The sequence below is a fragment of the Suncus etruscus genome, chromosome 16, assembly GCF_024139225.1.
Source record: "Suncus etruscus isolate mSunEtr1 chromosome 16, mSunEtr1.pri.cur, whole genome shotgun sequence".
NCBI lineage: Eukaryota > Metazoa > Chordata > Mammalia > Eulipotyphla > Soricidae > Suncus > Suncus etruscus.
Window position 1 is genome coordinate 82,013,622 of NC_064863.1, and position 23,773 is coordinate 82,037,394.

Sequence of the window (23,773 nt, forward strand, 5' to 3'; positions counted from 1 at the left end):
TCCAGTCACTAGAGCAAAACAGAAAGTCACATAAAAACTCTAAAGTCTCTTAAATGACATTGGCCAGAATTGGTCACAATGTTTTACCTTAAAGGAAACTATGAATTATCTTTATTCTCAGTAATGCCAAGAAAAAAATAATTTTAATTAGTAAAGATGAGTGTAGTAAAGAGAAAAGAAGTACATATTTTCTGACTTATAAGATGACTTTTTATTTTTGGGGGTTTTTCTTGGGTCACACCTGGTGATGCTCAGAGGTTATTCCTGGCTATGCACTCAGAAATCACTCCAGGCTTGGGGGACCATATGTGATGCTTGGGGATTGAACCACAGTCCATCCTAGGAAACACCGTACCACTTGAGCCACTGCTTACAGCCCCCAAAAGACTTTTTAACTCATGAAAAACTTCTTAAATTTGGGGGTCATCTTATATGCCGATATACAGCATGCTGAAACTTACTCCAGCTTCAGGGACAAGTGATCTTCCCCCCCCCCCTCGTACCCCTACATCCCATCCAGCTGCCAGGCATCATCACTCAGTCCTCTTCATCTTTTGGGCACAGAGAGAAGCTGAGTTACTGAGAGCTGCATCCCATCGAGTCACCGAGCCTGGTATGTGATTTTCCGGTGCTCAGTCCTCTGTTTAGCTTTTATGGAATACAGATGAGGCACTCTGTCTCCCTCTAGCTATCCTTCTAATCACTGCATCCCAGCCAGCTGCTCTTGGAGGTGACCTCTCTCCCTGCTCTCAATGTAGATCACAATTAAAAAATCACAGTCACTCACTACAAATGATACATGTAAAATGATTGTTGCCACTTCAAAGTCTATCTTTTTAAATATATTGTTAAACTTTGAGTGTTCTACTCTTTTTCTGTTACATTTTTAATTTCCATTTGGTGTGTGTTAAAAGACAGGTAGTCCTTATATGGTGAATATAGCACAAACCCTATATTCTAACAGTAAAAGTAAGGGTCAATTTATATACCCAGTCATCTTATATACCGGAAATATGTTATCAGTCACTTTCTCTATCTTCATCATATTCTTATTCTACAATTAATCTATTCTACACTATACATTAATTAATCTTATTCTACAATATACATAGATTTGTCCTACTTTAAAAAAGAAAATTATTTGGGGACAGGAGCAGTGGTTCAAATGGTAGAGCCTTTGCCTTGTGTGTGCTGACCAAGGATGGACCCAGGTTTCATCCTCAGGCATCCCATATGGTTTTCAAGCAGAAGCAATTTCTGAGTGCATAGCCAGGAGTAATCCCTGAGCGTCACCGAGTATGGCCTCCAAACAAACGAACACAAACAAAAACAAAAAAAACAAAAAGCATTTGGTAGTCTAGAAAACAAAGATTAAAAATTATATTTCAGGGGCCAGAGAGATAGCATGGAGGTAAGGCGTTTGCCTTTCATGCAGTAAGTCATCAGTTCGAATCCCGGCATCCCATATGGTCCCCCGTGCCTGCCACGAGCAATTTCTGAGCATGGAGCCAGGAGTAAGCCCTGACTACTGCCAGGTGTGACCCAAAAACCACAAAAAAAATTTAAAAAAATATTTCAGTTAGAACATTTGTCTTGTATGTGTTGATCCCAGGTTTGATTCCCAGCATCCCAGAATATCCCCAGCTCTGCCAGGACTGAACTCTGAGCATAAAATTAGGAGTATGCTCTGAGAATCACCAGGTACAGCACAAAAAATAACAAGCAAAAAGATATTATAAGTATTAAAGCAGCAAAAGTACATGCAAAATGAAATAGACCATAAATAGCTACATATTCTTCTCTTTTATAAAAGGGTATTACTGAAGCAAAATTAAGGTGTTTTTGTTTATTTGTTTTGTTTTGTTTTTTGGCCACACCTATTGACGCTCAGGGGTAACTCCTGGCTATGCACTCAGAAATTGCTCCTGACTTAGGGGAACCATATGGGACACCAGAGGATCGAACCAGCCCCAAATTAAGGTTTCTTGATCATAAATAATTCCAAAAAAAAATCTTATCATAATTTAGGCTTGTCTATTTGGAGGCCTATCATGTTTCTTTCAGAAGAAATGTGAGATTTATGCTGACAACATCCCTTTCATAGATTCAGTGTTTCTATAACAATTAGTGTCTTTGAGTAAAACCAAAAGTAAATTATTATTTTACATCTCAGATGTAGACTATTTTCTAAGACTCTAAAAATAAAAAATTGAATATGCTTTAAATCATTCAAGAGGCTTCTAAGACTGCATACCCTAGAAATAGTTGTATACAAATAATACTGTTGCTCAAACATTTCTGAACAAGTTTGGAAAATGAATCTGTTAGTGTGCCAGCATGTTCAAACTAAGCGAGCTTTCTAAAACACGAATTCGAGAAATGAAAGGGCTCTATTTGTTAATTGAGGAATTACAAATAAGTTTCAAAAAGGTGGAACAGAAATCAGTTGGTTCGATCTAATAGATTGCATAATATATACCAACAATGTAAATAAATGTCCAACACCTATTTTAGGCTATTTTTGCAAAGAAATATCTTTCTATCCAAGTTGGAAAATCTTTTAGTATATACTTCTATTTGAATATTATTTTAGCTTACTGTTGTGTATTATAGAAATTAAAATATATCTTCTCAAATCTTCAACATATATGCAATAAATTGTAGGTTTCTTAAATATGGTTGTTTCATCAAGGAATCTAAGGTACTGTATAACAAAAAATCAATTTCTGAACCCTGAAGTTTTAAAGTTGACTTCAAATGTTTATATGAAAATAACATGAAGTCAGTTGATTGAACATTTTTGAATAGTATAATGCACTAGTATTATTTAAATTCTAATACTAGAATTCTCCAATTACCAAAATGATTAAATTACAAAACCTTTTTAATAAGGTTAACTTAGTGATTAAATTATAAAACTTTTTAATAAGATACTTCTTATGTGTAAGGAGCATAATATCAAGGATTTCTCTTATCTTTTATCTCCATATAGGAAGAACCGTTTGTAATGGTTTCTGAAAATGTCTTGGGTAAGCCCAAGAAATACCAAGGTTTCTCCATTGACGTCTTAGATGCCTTATCTAACTACCTGGGTTTTAACTATGAAATTTATGTCACTCCGGATCACAAGTACGGAAGCCCACAAGAAGATGGTACATGGAATGGCTTGGTAGGAGAACTAGTCTTTAAGGTAAGGATTTATTTGCTATATTTTAATAATTTTAATAATAATATATTTTAATAATTTTAATAATAATAACATGTAGAAGCTAGTTTTATATAAAATAATTTTAGGAAAAGTTATGTGTGGTAGTGAGTGAAAATCTCTCAGCTAATACTGTCTTCTGGATAATTTGTGAGAATTAAAAAATTAAAATTAAAATTAATTAAAACTTAAATTTAGATTTTCCACAATTAACTAGTACAAGCATTACATTGTCAAACTTATTTTATATATTTGTGTGAGTATATAATAGAAGGTGATGTCATAAAGCAATGTGCAAATAAAATTCATGTCAATGATTTCTAAAAATGTCCACTTTGCTTGAAAAATGAAAATAAATTTTAATCATTTAGGAAATAATCTTTAGTTTAAGATAAGAGAGATCTAGACGTTATATTATTCTCCTTAGTTTTTAGAACTATAATTAGCATGTATATTTTGAGGGTGATGATGATTCTCACGAATCATGCTAACATGGCACAGGCAACCATTTGGGGTGTCTGGGATAGAGCCTGGCTCTGCTGTGTTCTTCACAATGTGCTATTACTCTGGTCCAAACAGAGGATATTTAATCATCCCTATGTTTTCCTTTATTTTTCTAAGATTTGCTTCACATTTTGAAGTGCTTATTATTTGTATATTTGATAAATATTATGTATTTCTGATTCATCTTTGAATAATTGATTTCATATATATAATTTACAGTTAGTATTTTGCCTCATTTTCCTATATGCAGCCTTATTTAGGGTCATTTTCTGAATATTTTCTCACAAGTGACTCTTGACAGTGCTCAGGGGACCATATTTGTTGTGGGGAATCAAACCAGGATCACCAAGGCCACAACTTGATTCCTAGTAATGATTTTTGTGTATAAGATATTTCTTTACTTTCTAGTCTTTCTTTTGGCTTGTGTTATTTTATTTTCTCTATTGCCTTTTTTGATATAACTGTATATTTTTCTTGCCATGGCTTATTTAGAATTTGTTATATTCTTATTATTTTGCTACATTTTAATGGACATTTTATCACTTAACATTTTAAAAGTAATCAGTTTATACATAAACAATAAAATTCCACTTATATTAACTCTATCCTGCATGATACAGGGCCATTAATTTCTAAATTAAGAACTCAGAAATATAAAATAATTTAACATATAATAATATATCAAGAGTATAAGCTTCTGATAGTTAATCATTTATATATAAATTCTTTAATATTTATGCATCTCAAACCTCTAAATGATGCATTTAGTTCAGCCTAAAGAATTTCCTTGAATAACTTAAGGGACCTGTTGGCTTTGCTTGTGTCTCTTTTCTGAATCCCTGAAGCTCTCCTCAGAGGGCTAGGAAGGGAACTCAAAAAAATTGCATCCTGGAGCTGCTTAGGCTGAGAAGCCAAGAAACACCAAGTGAGTAAGGACTGCTGTGAGGGTCGCCAGGCAGAGAGCTGAAAAGAGAAGGGGAGATCATGACAGATATTGCAGAGACCCAAAGGTTAATCAGAAACTACTTTGAGAAACTCGATGCTACTAAACATGAGAACCTGGAAGAAATGGATAAATTCTTGGACACTTATAACCTTCCACAGTTAAGTATAAAGGATGTATTATATCAAAACAGCCCCATCAATATTGAGGAAAATGAAACTGTAATAAAATATCTGCCAAAAAAGAAAAGCCTAGGCCCAGAGGATTTCACTAATGAATTCTTTCAAACCTTTCAAGGAGAACTACTACCAATCCTAGCCAGGTTCTTCCACAAAATTGATAAAAACGGGAACACTCCCAAAGAGCGTTAATGAAGCCAAAATTACCTTGATACCAAAACCAGACAGAGATGCTGCCAAAAAAGAAAATTACAGACCAATATCCCTGATAAAAGCAGATGCAAATCTCTTCAACAAAATACTGGCAAATCGAATCCAATGCCTCATCAAGAAGATCATTCATTACGATCAAGAAGGTTTCATCCCAGGAATGCAAGGATGGTTTAACATTTGTAAATCTATCAACATAATACAAAACATCAACAACAAGAAAAATAAAAATCACATTATCATATCAATAGACACAGAGAAAGCATTTGATAAGTTCCAACACCCATTCTTGATCAAAACTATCAGCAAGATGGATATGAAAGAAACCTTTCTCAATAAAGTTAAGGCCATCTACCACAAGCCAATGGCAAATATTATATTCAATGGAGAAAAAAATAAAAGCCTTCCCTCTAAATTCTGGTACAAGACAAGGATGTCCATTTTCACCACTCCTCTTCAACATAGTATTGGAAGTACTTGCTAGCTATTAGGCAAGAAAAAAATATCAAGTGAATCCATATAGGAAAGGAAGAATTCAAGCTCTCACTGTTTGCAGATAACATGATACTCTATTTAGAAAACCCTCAAAGATTCTACGAAAAAGCTTCTATAAACAATAGATTCATATAGCCGCGGCGTTTGCCTTGCAAGCAGCCGATTCAGAACCAAAGGTGGTTGGTTCGAATCCCGGTGTCCCATATGATCCCCCGTGCCTGCCAGGAGCTATTTCTGAGCAGACAGCCAGGAGTAACCACCCCCAGGTGTGGCCCAAAAACCAAAAAAAAAAAAAAAAAATGACCTAATTTTTTGACAAAGGAGCAAGAAATTTTAAGTGGGGCAGAGAAAGCCTCTTCAACAAGTGGTGTTGTCAGAACTTGTTAGCCACTTGTAAAAAAGCGAACATAGACCCCCATTTAACATCATGTACAGAGGTAAAATCCAAATGGACTAAAGACCTTGATACCATAAGATATATAGAACAACACGTTGTAAACACTCCATAACATTGAGATTAAAGGCATCTTCAAGGATGAAACTGCTCTTTCCAAACAAGTGGAAGCAGAAATAAACAGATTGGGCATACAAGCTGAGAAGCTTCTGTACCTCAAAAGAAATAGTGCCCAGGATACAAGAGTCGCCCACCATGTGGGAGAAACTATTCACCTAATACTCATCAGATAAGGAGTTAATATCCAAAATATACATGGCACTGACAGAACTTCACATGAAAAATCATCTAATCTCATCCAAAATGGGGAGAAGATATGAACAGACACTTTGATAAAAAAGAAATTCAAATGGCCAAAGGCACATGAAAAAATGCTCCTCATCACTAATCACCAAGGAGATGCAAATCAAAACTTCTATGAGATACCACCTCACACCACAGAGATTGGCACACATCACAAAGTATGAGAACAATCAGTGCTGGTGGGGATGTGGAGAGAAAGGAACTCTTATCCACTGCTGGTGGGAATGCCGTCTAGTTCAACCTCAATGGAAAGCGATATAGAGATTCCTCCATAACACTGGAAATTGAGCTCCCATACGATCCAGCTATATCACTTATAGTGATATACCCTAGGAACACAAGAATACATTACAAAAATACCTTCTTCACACATATTTATTGCAGCACTATCCACAATAGCCAGGCTCTGTAAACAACCAAGATGCCCTTCAACAGATGAATGGCTATAGAAACTTTGGTACATTTATACAATGGAATATTATGCAGCCATCAGGAGAGATGAAGTGATGAGATTTTTCTATACCTGGATGTACATGGAATCTATCATGCTGAGTGAAATAAGTCAGAGGGAGAGAGAGAGAGATGCAGGATAGTCTCACTCATCTATGGGTTTTAAGAAAAATAAAAGATACTTTTGCAATAATCCTCAGAGACAAAGAGAGGAGGGCTGGAAGGTCCAGCTCATGACATGAAGCTCACCACAAAGAGTGGTGAGTGCAGTTAGAGAAGTAACTACACTGAGAACTATCATAACCATGTGAATGAATGAGGGAACTGGAAAGCCTGTCTAGAGTACTGGTGGGGGTTTTTTGATGTGGAGGGAGATTTGGGACATTAGTGGTGGGAATGTTGCACTGGTGAAGTGGGGTGTTCTTTACATGACTGAAATATAATCACAATCATGTTTGTAGTCAAGGTGTTTAACTAAAGATGTCATTAAAAATAAAAATAATTTCCTTAATACTGTTTTCGCTCACTTCTCAAGGTGGTATATAAACTCACCATTTGTTTATCATTAACTGTCTTTTTTAATTCTAGTTTTAAATAATATTCTTAATATAAATACAATATAAGATAAAAAATTTTAATTTTAACTCTAATATGTCTGACAAGTTCTTTGTGTAATGTCTTAGAGGAGATGAGCCTTCAGTATACCATCTTTTCAGTATAAGAGTCACTGTGATCTGTTAAACGTGGTTTCATTCTTTTTAGTCTGATATGTTTCCATGAGCTTTGGGCATGTTTAATAAATGCTGAAAACTATTTCTAGTATTATTTTTTCTAAATATTGGCTTTATGTCATTTAGATACAATTAACTTCCTTAAGTCTTCACTCTCAGCGATAGCACAGCAGTAAAGTGTTTGCCTTGCATGTGTGACACACCTGGGTTTGATCCCTGGCATCCCATGTGGTCTGCCAAGGCTGCCAGGAGCAATTTGTGAGCTCAGAACTTGGAGTACCCCTTTAGCTCAACTGGGTGTGACCCAAAGCCACAAAAGTGGTATATATAAAAATAAAATATTTTGTATAGGCATAGCAAAAATTGGAAAAAATAGAAAGAAAAATCTGTTTCCTAAAACCAAGGTGTCCTAACTCATAAAGCAGCCAGCCATGAGACCATCTACAGGCTCCAAGTATACTAATTTCTCTAACCCAAAAGTCTTTCTTCAAAGTCCCAGAAAAGATTATCCTAAAACACAGTTGTCACTAACAGGCTTCAGTAATTGGAGATTTTTTTTTATCACATATCCTATGTCAGAGTCAGGATGTCTTGAAGTGTCTCTTTGGATAATCTCACCATTAGATGGCAAGGGAGAAAAATCTGCCTTCATAGAAAGTCATTGCTGATTTCCAAGTCATAGGCAGTGTTCCCACCCTGAGGCAAGTAGATGCCAAGGCAGTTCCAGGATGAAGGTCGAAGGTGAAGGATGAAGGTGTAGGTGCAGAAAACCATGCCAGATCTAAAGATGGAACCCAAGATTTAGGGGGGATTAAAATGTCAGAGTGATTACAAAGTAAGTCAAGTTATTATGGCAAATGTTCATGGTGGAAGGCCACCTGTTACAAAATAAGGGGCAAATAATAACAAACCCAATAATCCCTATAACCTATTTCTATCAAAATCACCAAACTCCGAGAGTACTGTCTATCATATCTTCTATAATATACAATTAGCAAATCTAAAATGAAGGAGGTAGTTATAATTAAATAATGAAATATACAATAAATAAAATACATATTAAAGAAATACATTTGCTGCATGCAAGGAAAACATCCCACCATTGCATTCTCTCTTGTCCCATGATTTTAGAAGCTTTTTGATAGTCTTTAGGATTTTATAAATATAGTATCATGTCATCTGCAAACAGTGAGAGTTTGGTTTCTTCCTTTCCTTTCTTGATGTCCTGATATATTTTTCTTGCCTAATTGCTATGACAAGTGCTTCAATACTATGTTAAATAGGAGTGGTGAGAGGCATAGCCTTGTCTTGATTTCTGAATAGTCTTTTATATTATTTTCTTTGTGTATAATATTTGCCATGGCCTTGTGGTAAATGGCCTTGACTATAATGAATAACATTCCTTCCATTCCCATCTTGTGGAGTTTATTTTTTGTCATGAATGGATTGATATTGGACTTTATCAAAGGCTTTCTCTGCATCTATTATAATGATCATATAATTTTTATTTTTCTTTTGTTTGGGTTGTTACTTTGGGTTGTTACATTGATTTATTTGTATGCTTTAAATCACCCTTACATTTCTGGAATAAAACCTATTTGATAAGGCATTGGATCTTATTTCCTAGGATTTTGTTGAGGATCTTTGTATCTGAGTTCATCATGGATAACGGTCTGTAGTTAGCTTTTTGCAGAATGTCTAGGCTTTTGTTATCATGTGAGGTTAGTTTAGTAAAACACTATTGGAGAATGTTTCTGTTTCTTCAATTTCCTGAAAGAGGCTGAAAAGGAGTTTTTCTCCAATGACATTCTTTTTTTTTGTTTTTTTGGGGTTTTTATTTTTGTTTTTTTTTGGGGGGGGCCACACCCAGCGGTGCTCAGGGGTTACTCCTGGCTGTCTGCTCAGAAATAGCTCCTGGCAGGCATGGGGGACCATATGGGACACCGGGATTCGAACCAACCACCTTAGGTCCTGGATCGGCTGCTTGCAAGGCAAATACCGCTGTGCTATCTCTCTGGACCCTCCAATGACATTCTTGACTATTGATTCTTCTGGTGATTTTCTTCTGAGTTTCTGGGACTGAAATGATGTTTATGTTGTTTATGTTGTGTTTATCTCATAGTCTGAGATAAACACAACAGAATTGTCTGTTTACATAATTTGAGAAATTTTTCCAATGTTTGACCTTTTTTAGGGCTCTTTTAAAATATTTTCTGTTCTATGGAGTTGTTATGTATCTCATCTTCCAGCTCACTGATTCTGTCCTCAACTGCTATTACTCTGTTTGAGATGCTTTCCAGTAATGTTTTTATTTCACCTAGCAAATTTTTCAGTCCTGTTATTTCAGTTTGGAGTTTTTTTATTTGTATTTTCAAATTTTCCTGATGGTTTTTCATGGTTCTTTCATTTTTGTTCTATGCTTTCTTTGAGTTCTGTGAGGATCCTCCATATTTCTTCTCTAAAGTCTTTATCTGAGATGCTAAATATATTATCATCAATTTTTAGATTGTCAGAGCTGCCATCTTTATTCTCTACACATGGAGATTGGCCTGTGTTGTTTCTCTATTGACATGCTTGTAATGTGGTGTTTTCTAAGTGTTATGCTGGGTTTCTTTAATTTAGGAGATGTGTGCAATTACAGAGCAGCCAAGCTTCTTTGGCTCTGCCCATGTGGGCAGGGTTAGCTTACCTCTCTGTTAATGTGCTTTCTACTGGGCCTCTGGGTGATGTAGGTCATAGCAATATTGGCCAAAGTTCTAAATGGCACCTTTTTTGAAAGGCACATAGCAGGCTTCTGGGTCCATCCTTCCTGGGTGAGGTCAGCTCATTTCCATTATCATGCCTTCCCTGTGTTTTTCTGTGTGGGGTACCTCTTGTGCTGGCAGTAGCAGGTATGGATGACACCTGCGTTGAAATGTGTGTAGCATAACATAAGTAAAGAATAAAATTTGAACTATGTTTTTACCATTTTTAAAAGTCCAAAGTGTAGGCAAGCAAACACAAACTATTATTTCTCAAACATAGTGAGAATCTATAATTTCCTGGTGAATAAAATTTTATTTGAGCATAAAATCGATTCTTCCTAAAATTTTCCCTAAAGTCCCTGGAGGAATTGGCCCTCTTATATACTTCTTATCTTGTTAGGGCACTAAGATGATATTATAGTTAAATCTTCAGGGCAGAATATATTGAAGGCACAACTTCCTGAAGTGTCAACTTTAATGAGCTTATGCTGCAGAGTTCTCACGGGCTAAGCTGGGAAGTTAAATTATTGATCAAAAGGTTCCCTTATTTTGTGGGGCCCATGATTGGCTCCTGAGCCACTTTCCCAAGACAGGTTGATTAAATCTTGGCTTCAACGGGCTCAGTTCATAAGCCAAAGTAAAAATTTTTCGCATCCTGCAGTTTTTATTTTTTGTAAATGTCCTATTTGCCACAATGAAAACATCTGCTCTGAATCCACAGGACTGATTTTGCTTCCCTACCACAGTATACAGGGAGATGATAAAGAGATCAAAGACGGACAATGAAATCCTTTGCCACACCTTGAGCAAATTCTGGGTGGTCTCCTTGGGCAGAAGCCATCTATTTTATTTCCTGGAGTTTGCATCTCAATAGTATATATTGTTAAAGGTGTGGCAGTCTGGAGCAGTGGAGGGGGAGAATTATCATAAGTTCCCATATCTCTACAAGCATATAGAAATTCCATGACAGCTTATCTTCTTTCTCCCTAATGGGATAGAATATAGCTTATTTTTATGCATTGTCAAAATCTAAGGTTCTCGTCAGGAGTTGTTGAGCACTCATATCTTTAATCTTCTCCTGAACAGCCTCTGTCAATTTCTCCAAAATATCTGCATATAACAATATAGTCCCTGAAAAAATCTTTGTATAACTACTCTTGAATTTTGTTTCTGAGTCAATTTTTTCCAATCTTTCAATGACAGTTCCCAGATAAGTTTCAGTACATCACGAGGTATCTTGCCTGCTTATTTGCGTCTGTGAATTTTCCTTCTCATATAAATATCTCATGAGACAACGTGACTCCTTCAACCATACTTTCAGAGTGAACTAAGCCATTAATTTTATTTTCAGCACCTATTGATCATAGAAACACATTTTCTGCTTTAAATATTGGGAAGCACTCAGGCAGGTCTTAGATACAGTATTGAAATTCTGATGATCCAACACTCTCCATCACTCCAGGTACTAAGTAATTCAGCATAAAGCAGAGAAAGAGGATCATATGCTGAGCATTCTTTCCTAAATCGACTGAGGTATTTCATATCAAAACCCTCATAGGTTGGTTTGATTGTTTTCCTGATGGAGGGTATTTCTTTCTGATTCTGTGTTAATGAAAATCTCCTTGAGGATTAGCCATTATTGTACTTCATTGTTTTCCTGATGGGGGACGATTTATTTCTGATTCTGTATTAATTCCTATCTACCTAGTAATTAGCCATTGGGGGGGATTAAGTCCATTCCACAGTCTCTAAAGAGTTGAGGTGGTGGAGGGTTAAGTGATAATTTTATCTTACAGGTCTGCTTTCTGATTCAGGAGCTTATTGGGCTAACATTATCTCAATGTTGGCATTTGTTTCATGTCAATATCAGAATCTGAAACTAGTGGCTCTTCTGGCTTAAAGCCAGTTGGGGTTAGTGAAACACCAGCTTCAGGGATTTTGGCTAGAAGACGTGTGATTAGCAGAAATTATTTACTAATTTTCAGTTTTAGAGGACTTCTAGAAACAATAGAATGTGCTTTAGAAACGGTGTTTCAGAAACTTTTGGTATGGTTTTAGAATGTTCAGTGCACACTTTTTGTATTTCAAGATACATTCGAACTATAAAACAAGAACCACTGCCAGAGCTATCTATGCACAATCTACTACATTAGCATATATTTAGTTTGCTTGTTGGAAGAAAGAAGGGGGCAATTTCATGAGGAAATACCAGGCTACCTTAACCAAAAATCAAGCCATTGTCATGACTTAACCCAAATAGAAGCTAACTTAAAAATCAATGAGGTAGAGGTACATCTAAATATCACTGACTTTTAATCTCACCAGTCGTAGGCAAAGTCTGTGCTCCAGATGCTAGGTGAAGCAGGAACCTCATACCCCAAATCCAAGGCAATGTGTGAAGCAGACCTGGAAGCAAATGTCAACACAGGAAATAATCCACACATGGCTAAAGGAATAAAAGCAAGTTCAGAAACTACCAAACACAAGCATTCTGATTCTAAGATATATTACTCAGAGGTAGAAAACTGAAACTGTAAGCATGTTTTACCCAAGACCTGGGGTATTACTAGCAAGTGTCAGACCACATGTTGGTGTAGAGAGAAGGTAGTCTAAGGCACCAATACAAAGAATGCTTCCATCCAGAGGTACTTTGGACCAATGAGTAACAATCATATCCTGATTAGGATGGAATCTGTTTAATCTAACACTCCAATTTAGTCCATTTCATATATTCATGTAGTTATTCTAAATACCATTATGCAAGTGATAATATTTTGTATCCTTCTTCCTCTGATTTTCTTCTTTTAAGTCATATCTTCTAGTTCCACTCATGTTTTCTTAAATTGCATAATTTCATTTTTACATTTATGTAGATATTATATATCTATTATATGTTATATATATTTATGTATATGATATGTACATATATTTTATATATATCTATATTATATCTATTATTTATTGTATATATTTTTACTATTATATATATGTACACCACATCTTCATCTAATCTGTTATGGTACATCTAAGTTGGTTTCAAATTTTAGTTATTATACTGAGTGCTGCAATGAATAACACTATGCATATATATTTTTGGATGAATATTTTTCTGTCCTGGGGATAGATATTCAAAAAGGGTTTCTGGGTAATATGGCAGCTCAATTTTTAAGTTACTGAGAACACTTCATAACATTTTTCACAGTGATTGAACCAGGCAAAATTCCCACCAGCAGTGAATTAAAGTCCCTTTCTCACCCCACCTGTGGAAATAGTTTGCAGTATTTTTGATATCTGTCACACATACTGGCATAAGATATTTAATTGTGTCTTGATTTGGATTTTCCTAATGATGAGTGATGATAAGAATTTTTTCATGTGCCTGCTGGCTATTTGGTGGTCTTTCTCAGAGAAATGCTGTTAGTTTTCTCTTCCCATTATTTGATGGTTATAAGGTTTTGTGGAGTTAACCATTGTGAGTAGTTCTTATCATATCAAACTTTTACCTGATGTGCTGAGTGCAAATCTTTTTCTCCCATTAAGTTAGCTGTCTTTTAAATGTAGCATGCATTTATTTTGTTTCTTTGTATTATATATTAAAAAAACTTTTTAGTTAGATGTCAGACAATTTATTAAGGTTTTATTTTATAGGCCTTATCATTGAAATCATATCACTGAAGACTCCTCTGAGGTCTAGAACTTAAAGTGTTCTGCCTAAGTTTTCCTCTATATACTTTATGGATTTAAATCTGATATCAAGTCTATTTGTCCACTTTGAGTTGACATTTTGTTAATGTCTAAGATATGGAAATAGCTATAATTTCTAATACATGTTTATTCAGTGGTCCCAAAATTAGAATATCATTATTTCATTTTATGTTCTATGCTACTTTGTCCACATGTCTGGAGATTTATCACTGGATATTTAATTTTGTCTCATTATTTGAAATTTTCACATTATTCCAATACTCTGTTATTTTTATCACTAAGATTTGTAGTAAATTTCAAGTTAGATAAAGACATACCTGCAAATTTTTGTTTTTTAAATATAAATTTGACTATCCCACTAATTTTATTGTTCCACACAAACTTTATAAATGATTATTCTAAGTCCTTGAAGAATATAGATTAAGTTTTAATAGGAATTTTATTGGATCTAGATAGTTTAGGTAAGACGGACAGTTTTTAAGTTTTTAAGTTATCATATTGATTTTTTCATTCCCTTAGTATGAAATTTTTCTATTCCTTAGGTCTTCTTAAATTTATTTCTTAAGTGTGGTGATGTTTTCATGGCACAGATCTTTCACTTCCCTTGTTAGATTGATTCCTTGAGACAAATGAAAGGTAATAAAGAAACAAATTATCAAAATCTATGGGACAGAGCAAAATCAGTATAAGGTGGAGATTCATAACGATATAGGCCTATATAAGGAGTAATGCAAAGGACAAAATTATCAATCTAAAGACACACTTAAATACCTGGAAAACCAACAACAAAGGAACCAAAACACAAACAGAAGGAAAGATATAATAAAATCAATAGCAGAAATTAATGATATAAAACAACAGCAAAAAAAAACACTAAAAATTTAAAGAGCCTATGAAATCAGAAGCTTTTTTTTTATTAATGAATGAACAAGATAGACATGGCATTGGCAAAACTCACAAGAAAGAAAAGAGAAAATGTTCAAATAAGTTGGATCAGAAGTAAACTGGGAGAAATTACAAAAGTGCCTAGAGAAATTTAAGACATAAGATTTTATTATGAACAACTGCATTCTGTTAAGCTAGAAAACCAAAAAAATATTGGAAGATATCTGAACGCATATAATCTCCAACTACTGAATGAGTGGAAGTAGAAAGTTTAACAGGCTAATAATAAATAAATTAAAAAAATAATTAAGAATATTCTAAAAAATAAAAGTTCAAGACAAGAAGGGTTTACTTTGATTTTTATCAAACATTCAGGGAAGAATTATTACCATTAATCCATAGACTCTTCCAAAATATTAAACAAATAGAATCCTCCCTAATATTTTCTATAAAGATAATATTATGCTTATCCCCAAAACTGACAGAGATATTACCAAGGAAGAAAACTACAGACAAAAATTACTGATGAACATTGATGAAAATAATTTAAAACATTAGCAAACTGAATACAACAAAACATCAAGAAGATTATATACATCATGTACAAGTTGGTTTCATCCACAGGATGCAACATGGCTCAAGATGAGACAATCAATTAACATCATACAGAACATCAGTAATAGAAAGAATAAAAATCATATGTCATATTAATAAATGTGTAAAAATATTTAACAAGAACCCACATCAATTTATGATAAAAACCAATAACAAAATAGGTGCAAAAGAAACCTTCCTAAGATAGTAAAAGATATCTATCTATTAAAAGGCCATACCCAACATTCTACTTTGTTCCCGTTTTAAAATTAATATATCTTAATTTAAAAGCCTTGATTACAAATATGATTGTAGTTGGTTTTCAGTCATGTAAAGAACAGCTCTTTTCACCAGTGCAACATTCCCATCACCAATGTCCCATATCTACCTCCTCCCCACCCTAACTCCTCCTTTATTCTAGACAGGCTTTATAATTATTTTATTCATTCACATTGTCATGATAGTTCTCAATGTAGTTATTTCTATAATTGCACTCATCACTCTTTGTGGTAAGTTTGATGTTATGAGCTGGACATTCATCCCTCCAATTTTTTTCTGAGAATTATTGCAAAAATGTCTTTTATTTTTCTTAAACCCCATAGATGAGTGAAATTATTCTGAATCTATCTCTCTCTATCTTATTTATTTCACTCAGCATAATAGATTCCATGTACATTCATGCATAGGAAAATTTCATGACTTCATCTTTTCTGGCAGCTGCATAATATTCCATTGTGTATATGTACTGAAGTTCTATAGCCATTCATTTGTTGAAAGGCATCTTGGTTGTTTCAGAGTTTGGCTATAGTAAATAGCATTGCAATGAATATAGGTGTGAGGAAGGGATTTTTGTATTGTACTTTTGTATTCTTATGGTACATCCCTAGGAGTGGTATAGCTGGATCATATGGGAGCTCAATATCCAGTGTTATGGAAGAATTTCCATATCGCTTACCATAAAGGTGGGACTAGATGACATTTCACCAGCAATGAATTAAAGTTCCTTTCTCTCCACATTCCTGCCAGCACAGTTTGTTCTCATTCTTTGTGTTGCACATCAATTTATGTGGCATGTGATGGTACCTCATAGTTAGTTTGATTTGCATCTCCTTGGTGATTAGCGATGTGCAGCATTTTTTCATGTGTCTTTTGGCCATTGTATTTCTTCTTTGTCAAAGTGTCTGTTCATTTCTTCTCCATATTTTTGATAGGGCTATAATGTTATTTCATGTAAAGATCTGTCACTGCCCTGTATATTTTGGATATTAGCCCCTTATCTGTTGGGTATTGGGTAAATAGTTTCTCCCAATCAGTCAGTGGGTGGCTCTTGTGCCCTGGGCACTATTTCCATTAAGGTACAGAATCTTCTCAGCTTAATATAGTTCCACCTGCTTTTCTCTGCTTCCACTTGTTTGGAGAGTGCTGTTATTCCTTAAAGATGCATTTAGTCTCAATGTCATGGAGTGTTTTACCTATGTGTTGTTCTATATACCTTATGGTTTCAGATCTGATATCAAGGTCTTTAATCCATTTGGACTTTACCTCTGACATGGTGTTAGCTGGGGGTCTGAGTTTTCTTTTCTGCAAGTGACTAAGCAGTTGTGGTAACACCACATATTGAAGAGGTTTTCCCTGCTCCATTTAGTATTTCTTGCCCCTTTATAAAAAATTAAATTATTGTATGTCTGAGTAACATTCTCTGTGTATTCAGGCCTATTCCACAGAACTGAGTGTCTGTCTTTATTCTAATACTATGCTGTTTTGATAACTATTGCTTTGTAATACTGTTAAAGTTGGGAAAAGTAATGCCTCACATATTCCTTTTCCCAAGGATTGCTTTAGTTATTCGAGGGTGTTTATTGATCAAAATAAATTTGAGAACTGTTTTATCTAATTCTTTGAAGATTGTCAGGGATATCTTTAACGGTATCACATTATATCTGTACAATGATTTGGGGAGTATTGCCATATTAATGACATTTATCCTGCCAATTCAAGACCAGGGTAAATATTTCCATTTCTGCGTGTTGTCTCTTATTTCTTGAAGCAAGAGATCATAGTTTTTTTTGTATAGAGATCCTTCACATCTTTAGACAAGATATTTGAGTTTGTGTGGCACTAATATGAATGGGGTTGATTTTCTAATATCCATTTATTCGCTATCATTGTTGATGTATAAAAAGTCCATTGATTCCTGTGTGTTAATTTTGTAGCCTGCTACACTGCTATATCAATCTATTGTCTCTAGAAGCTTTTTGGTAGAGTCTTTAGGGTTTTCTAAGTAGAGTTCATGTCATCTGCAGTCAGAGCTTGGCTTTTCTGGATTCCATTTATATATAACTTTTGCCTAATTACTATAGTAAGTACTTCCAGTATTATGTTGAATCGTAATGGTGAGATAGAACAGACTTGCTTGTACCAGAATTTAAAGGGAAGGCTTTTATTTTTTCTCCATCGAGGATTATATTTTTCATTGGCTTGTGGTAGATGGCCTTAACAATATTGAGAAAGGTTCCTTTCATTCCCATCTTGCTGAGAGTTTTTAGCAAAAATGGGTGTTGAACCTTATCAAATGCTTTCTCTGTGTTTATTGATATGGTCATGTGACTTTTATTTTTCTTGTTGTTGATGTTGTGTATTATGTTGATACATTTATGGATGTTAAACCATTCTTGCATTCCTGTAATGAAACATACTTGATCATAGTGAATGATCTTCTTGATGAGTCATTGGATCCTATTTGCAGGATTTTGTTAAGGATCCTTGCATCTGTGCACATCAGAAATATTATACTATATTTTTCTTTCTTGGCAGCATGTCTCTGTTTGTAGTATCTAGGTGATGTTGGCTTCATAAAAGCTATTTGGAAATATTTCTGTTTTCTCAATTTCATGAAAGAGCCTGGCCAGGATTGGTAGTACTCCTCTTGAAATGTTTGAAAGAATGTATTAATAAATCTATCTGAATGTGGGCTTTGTTTTGGGGCAGAAATTTGATTACCTTTTGAATTTATTCAATAGTGATGGGGTGGTTACATATGCTACATTTTCCTTAAACAATCATGGAATGTTATGAGTCCAAGAATTTATCCATTTCTTCCATATTCTCATATTTAGTGGCATAGAGTTCTTAAAAGTAGTCTCTGATTACCTATTGAATCTCTGCAATATCTGTAGCATTCTCCCCCTTTTCATATCTAATATGGGATTTCAATTTTCTCTCTTTTTTGTGTATTTTACCAATGGTCTATCAATAACATGTATTTTTTCAAAGAATCAACTGATTTTATTAATCTTTAAAATTGTTTTTTGGGGATTTACACTTCATTTATTTCTGCTGTTAGCCCTATTTCCTTCTGTGTTGCTATTTTTGATTGCTTTCATTGATTATTTTCTAATTTTATGAGCTGTGCCATTAAACTATTTAGTATGCCCTTCTTCCATTATGATTTGTGCTTGCAAGGCTATAATTTCCTCTCAGTACCACTTTTACTGTGTCCCATAGATTCTGATAGTTTGTGTCTTCATTGTAATTTTTCCAGGAAAGTTTTGTTTTCCTCTTTGACTTTATCTAGAACCTACTGGTTGTTCAGTAGCAGGCTGTTTAATTTCCAATGTTAAAGGTTTTCCTCTGTGTCACTTTGTAGTTCACATCTAATCCAGAGCCTTGTGTCAGCAAAGATAGCCTGCACAATTTCTATCCTCTTTATTTTATGGAGGTACATTTTACGTGCCAGCATGTGGTTGTTTCTGGAGAATTACCCATGTAAATTGGAGAAGAATGTGTAAATTGGAGAAGAATGCGTATCCTTCCTTCTGGGAATGGAGTTTCCTCTCTCTCTCTCTCTCTGTCTCTCTCTTCTATCTATCTATCTATCTATCTATCTATCTATCTATCTATCTATCTATCTATCTATCATCTATCTATCTATCTATCTATCTCTACTAGGCCTATTTCTTTCATTTCTCTTTTCAGGGCTAGTATATTTTTGTTGGGTTTCAGTCTGGTTGAACTATCAAGTGTTGACAGGACCATGTTGAAGTCTGCCACTTTTGTTGTTTTATTCTTAATATCCTCTTTCAAATTTGTCAATTATTGCATTATTTAATCTGCTGCTCTTTCATTGGGTGCATATATTTTTACTCTTCTTGTTGCATGTATCCCTTGATTAGTACAAATTTTTATTCCTTGAGCTCTACATTTTTCTGTGTCTAAAGTTTGTGTTTTTTTGATATTAATATGGCCACCCAGCTTTATTAAGGATGTTGTTTGCTTGGATGATTTTCTTCCAGCATTTGATTTTAAGTCTATGTATTTTCTGACTATTTAGGTGTGTTTCTTGTAGGCAGTAAAAGGTTGGATTTATTTTTTTGGTCTATTTATCCACTCTATGTCTCTTAATTTGTGCATTTATTCCTTTGAGATTGAGAGAAAGTATTGTCATGGGATTTAGTGCCATCTTTGTGTAGAAGTTTGGTGTGTCTTTTGGTCCGTATTGTCTTAAAGTAGACCTTGCAGTTTTTCCTTTAAGACTGGTTTTTATCTGTAAAGTTTCTGAGTTGTTGCTTATTAATAAATATATGTATCCTTCCTTCAAACTTGAACGTAAGTTGGGCTGGGTGCAGTATTCTAGGTCAAGTATTCATTTCATCTAGTCTTATCACAAAATCCCACCACTGTCTTCAGGCTTGAGAGTTTCTTTTGACATGTCTTCTGAAATCTTAAGGTTGCTCCTTTGAATGTAATTTCCCTTTTTGATCTTGCTACTTTCAATATTTTATCTCTATCTGGGGGATTCATCATTGTGACTAGGATGTGTCTTGGGGTGTTTTCCTTTGAGCCTCTTTTGGCTGACACTCTTCAGGGATGCAGGATTTGATTGCATGCAGTCTTTAGCTCTGGGAGTTTCTTTGTGATGATGTCTTTGACTTTTGATTCTTCCTGGGGATCACCTTCCAAGGCCTCTCGGACTCTAATGATTCTTATATTGGCTCCTTTGAGTTTATGAAAGTCTTCTATTTTTATCAGTTCATGTTCTTTGAGTACTTTTTCCATGGTCTGATCATTTGCCTTAAGGTTCTTTCCACTGTATGAAGTTGTTCTGCCATTTCATCTTCCAGTTCACTGATTCTGTCCTTGGCTGCTGTTATCCTGCTGGAGAGGTTTTCCATTAAGGTTTTCAGTTCAGCTACCATGTTTTTCAGATCTGTTATTTCAGTTTGGAGTTTTCTGATTTCTGTCTTTGTGTCTGTTCAGCTAGAGCTATGTTTTCTTTGATTTCCATGAGGATCCTCCATATTTCTTTTCAAACTTCTTATCCAAGAGATTAGTCAGATGGTTGGTATTTTTGGGGGGTCATCAGAGCTATCATCTTTATTCTCTGTGCAAGGTGTTTGCCTTGAATCATTGTCATGATTCAAGTTTTTATATTTTCTACATGTTATTGTGGGGTTTATTAGTTAGAAAGATTTTGCAGCAGCAAAGCGAATCGTACCTGCTGCACACCTCTGGCGCCACCCTCTTTGGGCTGGTCCAAGAAATCTCAGTCTCTGAGATTACAACAAGGGGCACTCTCCAAGCTGGCATGCTTTGGTGCCCCTCAGTGGCTACCACAGTAAAGGTCTGCACTCGCCCTGGGGGTGGGGGGCGGGTCCAAGACTCCTCAGTCTTTGAACTTCTCATGGAGGACACTCTCCAGACGGGCATCCTTCTGTACTCCTCAATGATGAAGGCAGTTGGGGCCTGCATTCATCCTGGTCAGGTGTATCCAAAACCCCTCAGTGTCTGAGTTTCTCAAGGTGGACAGTCTCCAGGCGGTCATGCCTATGCCAAAATTTGATTTCTTGATTTCTTCCTTCTTTCTTTTCTGTTCTTTCTTTTTTCTTTCCTTCTTTCCTTCCTTTACTTCTTTCTGTATTTTTCTTTCTTTGTCCTTTCTTTTCCTTCCTTCCTCCTTCCCTTTCTTTTCTTTTTCTTTCTTTCTTTCTTTCTTTCTTTCTTTCTTTCTTTCTTTCTTTCTTTCTTTCTTTCTTTCTTTCTTTCTTTCTTTTTCTTTCTTTCTTTCTTTCTTTTTTCTTTCTTTCTTCCTTTTTCTCTTTCTTCCTTTTTCTCTTTCTTTCTTCCTTTTTCTCTTTCTTCCTTTTTCTCTTTCTTTCTTTCTTTCTTTCTTTCTTTCTTTCTTTCTTTCTTTCTTTCTTTCTTTCTTTCTTCTTTCTTTCTTTCTTTCTTTCTTTCTTTCTTTCTTTCTTTCTTTCTTTCTTTCTTCTTTCTTTCTTTCTTTGTTTTTTGTTTTTTTTTTGGGGGGGGAATCACACTTGGTAACACTCGGGTTACTCCTGGCTATGCTCTCAAAAATCGCTCGTTGCTTGGGGGACCATATGGGATGCCAGGGTATTGAACCGCAGGCTATCCTAGGTCAGCAGCATGTAAGGCAAACACCCCACCATTGTGCCATCACTCTGGCCCTTTAATTTATTTATTTTTATCAGTACCAGTAATTATGTGCAATCTTTTATCTATCTCAGTCTTAGTTGTAGTATTCTTCTGATTACTTCATCAATATGCAACATTAGATGTTAATTTCAAAATAAAGTATATAAACATGTGTGAGCTCATTTATTTTGTTGACCTGTGCACTTTTGTTTACATTCTGATTTTTGGCCAACCGTCCCTGTTATCTAGTGTGCTATATTGATGATGAGACTGACATTATGCCTGTGATTTGAGTTTTAGCAAACTCTTGTCACTTTAAATCTACAATGGTCCTTGAGGCGAAGCCATAAAAACATGATTCTTTCCCAGTGAACTCACCATTTTGCAATAACTTACAGTACCTTTCAGTGTCTGTTTACTTTTAGCTACTCTCCAGTGTATGCAGCGTTGTTTTTTTTTTTTTAATTTAGAAATTAAAAATGTTTTTTCTTGAGGCCACATTTGGCAGTGTTGAGGGCTCTTTGCTGAGGAATTACTTCTAGCTTGGTCATGTGATCATGTGTAGTGCTAGGAATTGAAACTAGGTCAGCCACATACAAAGCAAGCATTCTACCAGCTGTATGTGCTATTGCTCTGGTACCTATAGTTGTTATCTTTTTAGGTTTATTCAGTAAAATTGTGTCATCATTGCTACACCTGGAATTACTCTTGTAAAGTTAAAAGTTTTCAGAAAACTTAAGAATCTGCTTGTTTTTAAGAGAAGAAAAAAATGGAAAAGAATATCTATAAAGTTGTTCTTTACATCCTAACTTTCTGAATTTTATCTGGACCTCTTTCAGAAGAATGATTGAATATTTAAATACAAATAAGGATTACTCCTCACCCCTTGTATTAACTCTTCAATAATTTATTTTATATACCTTAATTGTAGCAATATTAATATTGTGCCTTTTCTATTCTAAAGGAGCCTTCCTGAAATGAACCTAGACATGCAGCTGAGGGTAGTACATAAACCATAGGCAACACAATTGTGTTGATTAACTTATATATAGTTAATTTTTTTTTTTTGGTTTTTGGGTCACATCCAGCAGTGCTCAGGGGCTACTCCTGGCTCTATGCTCAGAAATCGCCCCTGGCAGGCTCGGGGAACCATATGGGATGCCAGGATTTGAACCACCGTCCTTCAGCATGCAAAGCAAATGCCTTAACCTCCATGCTATATCTTTGGCCCTAGTTAATAAATCTTTAATGAGTTAAAATAAATTAACATACTGTTTGCTAAATGTAAGTATTCTAGTTATTCTGATTATGGTGCTTTATATTTTTGTTAGTGAACTTGTTCAACATAGTTAAAGCTTAAGAAATATTGTCTCACTATATATAGAATGAAAAATGCAAGTATATTAATGAAAACATTACAAGTATAAATTTTAAAAACTATAAAACTTGCTGACATGTAAAAGCAATGTCAATAAGCAATTTCATCATAAGCAATAGATTTGTTTGTATTAATTTTAGTATATCTATAAATTATTGTAAACTAACAGATCATGATATCCTTTTATAAAGAAAACAATTATTCTAAATGAAATTAGATGAAAAATAAATGTTTTATACAGAATACTATAAAGCTATATACTACATATATACTATATTACAAATAAGCTTTTATTTTATCCTATAATATTCTGTTTTCAGATGTTCTTGGTGGACTTTCCCTTGTTTCTATTTATGTACTTTGAGGATAGATTTAGAGTATCCATAATTAGTGAAGATATTCATAATAAAATGGTCAGACAGAAATAATTTCTCTCATATGTTGAGCGTAAAGAATTATAGGGAAATAGAAATTGAGAACTGGTAGCAAGCTTCTTTAATAGAAGTTTACCTATTTGGAGTGGGTCAGTGGAGTGAGAAAAGGATGGGAGAAAGGAAGGGA

At 34.7% G+C, this 23,773-nt stretch overlaps 1 protein-coding gene across 1 annotated transcript in view; it reads left to right on the forward strand.

Moving 5' to 3' along the window:
- Window positions 1-23,773, forward strand: part of GRID2 (glutamate ionotropic receptor delta type subunit 2) — a 1,564,419-nt gene that overhangs the window by 1,175,061 nt on the left and 365,585 nt on the right. Inside the window, exon 10 of the mRNA XM_049789891.1 lies at window positions 2,993-3,190. Coding sequence (XP_049645848.1) covers window positions 2,993-3,190 — 198 coding nt within the window. The remainder of the gene's footprint in view (window positions 1-2,992; window positions 3,191-23,773) is intronic.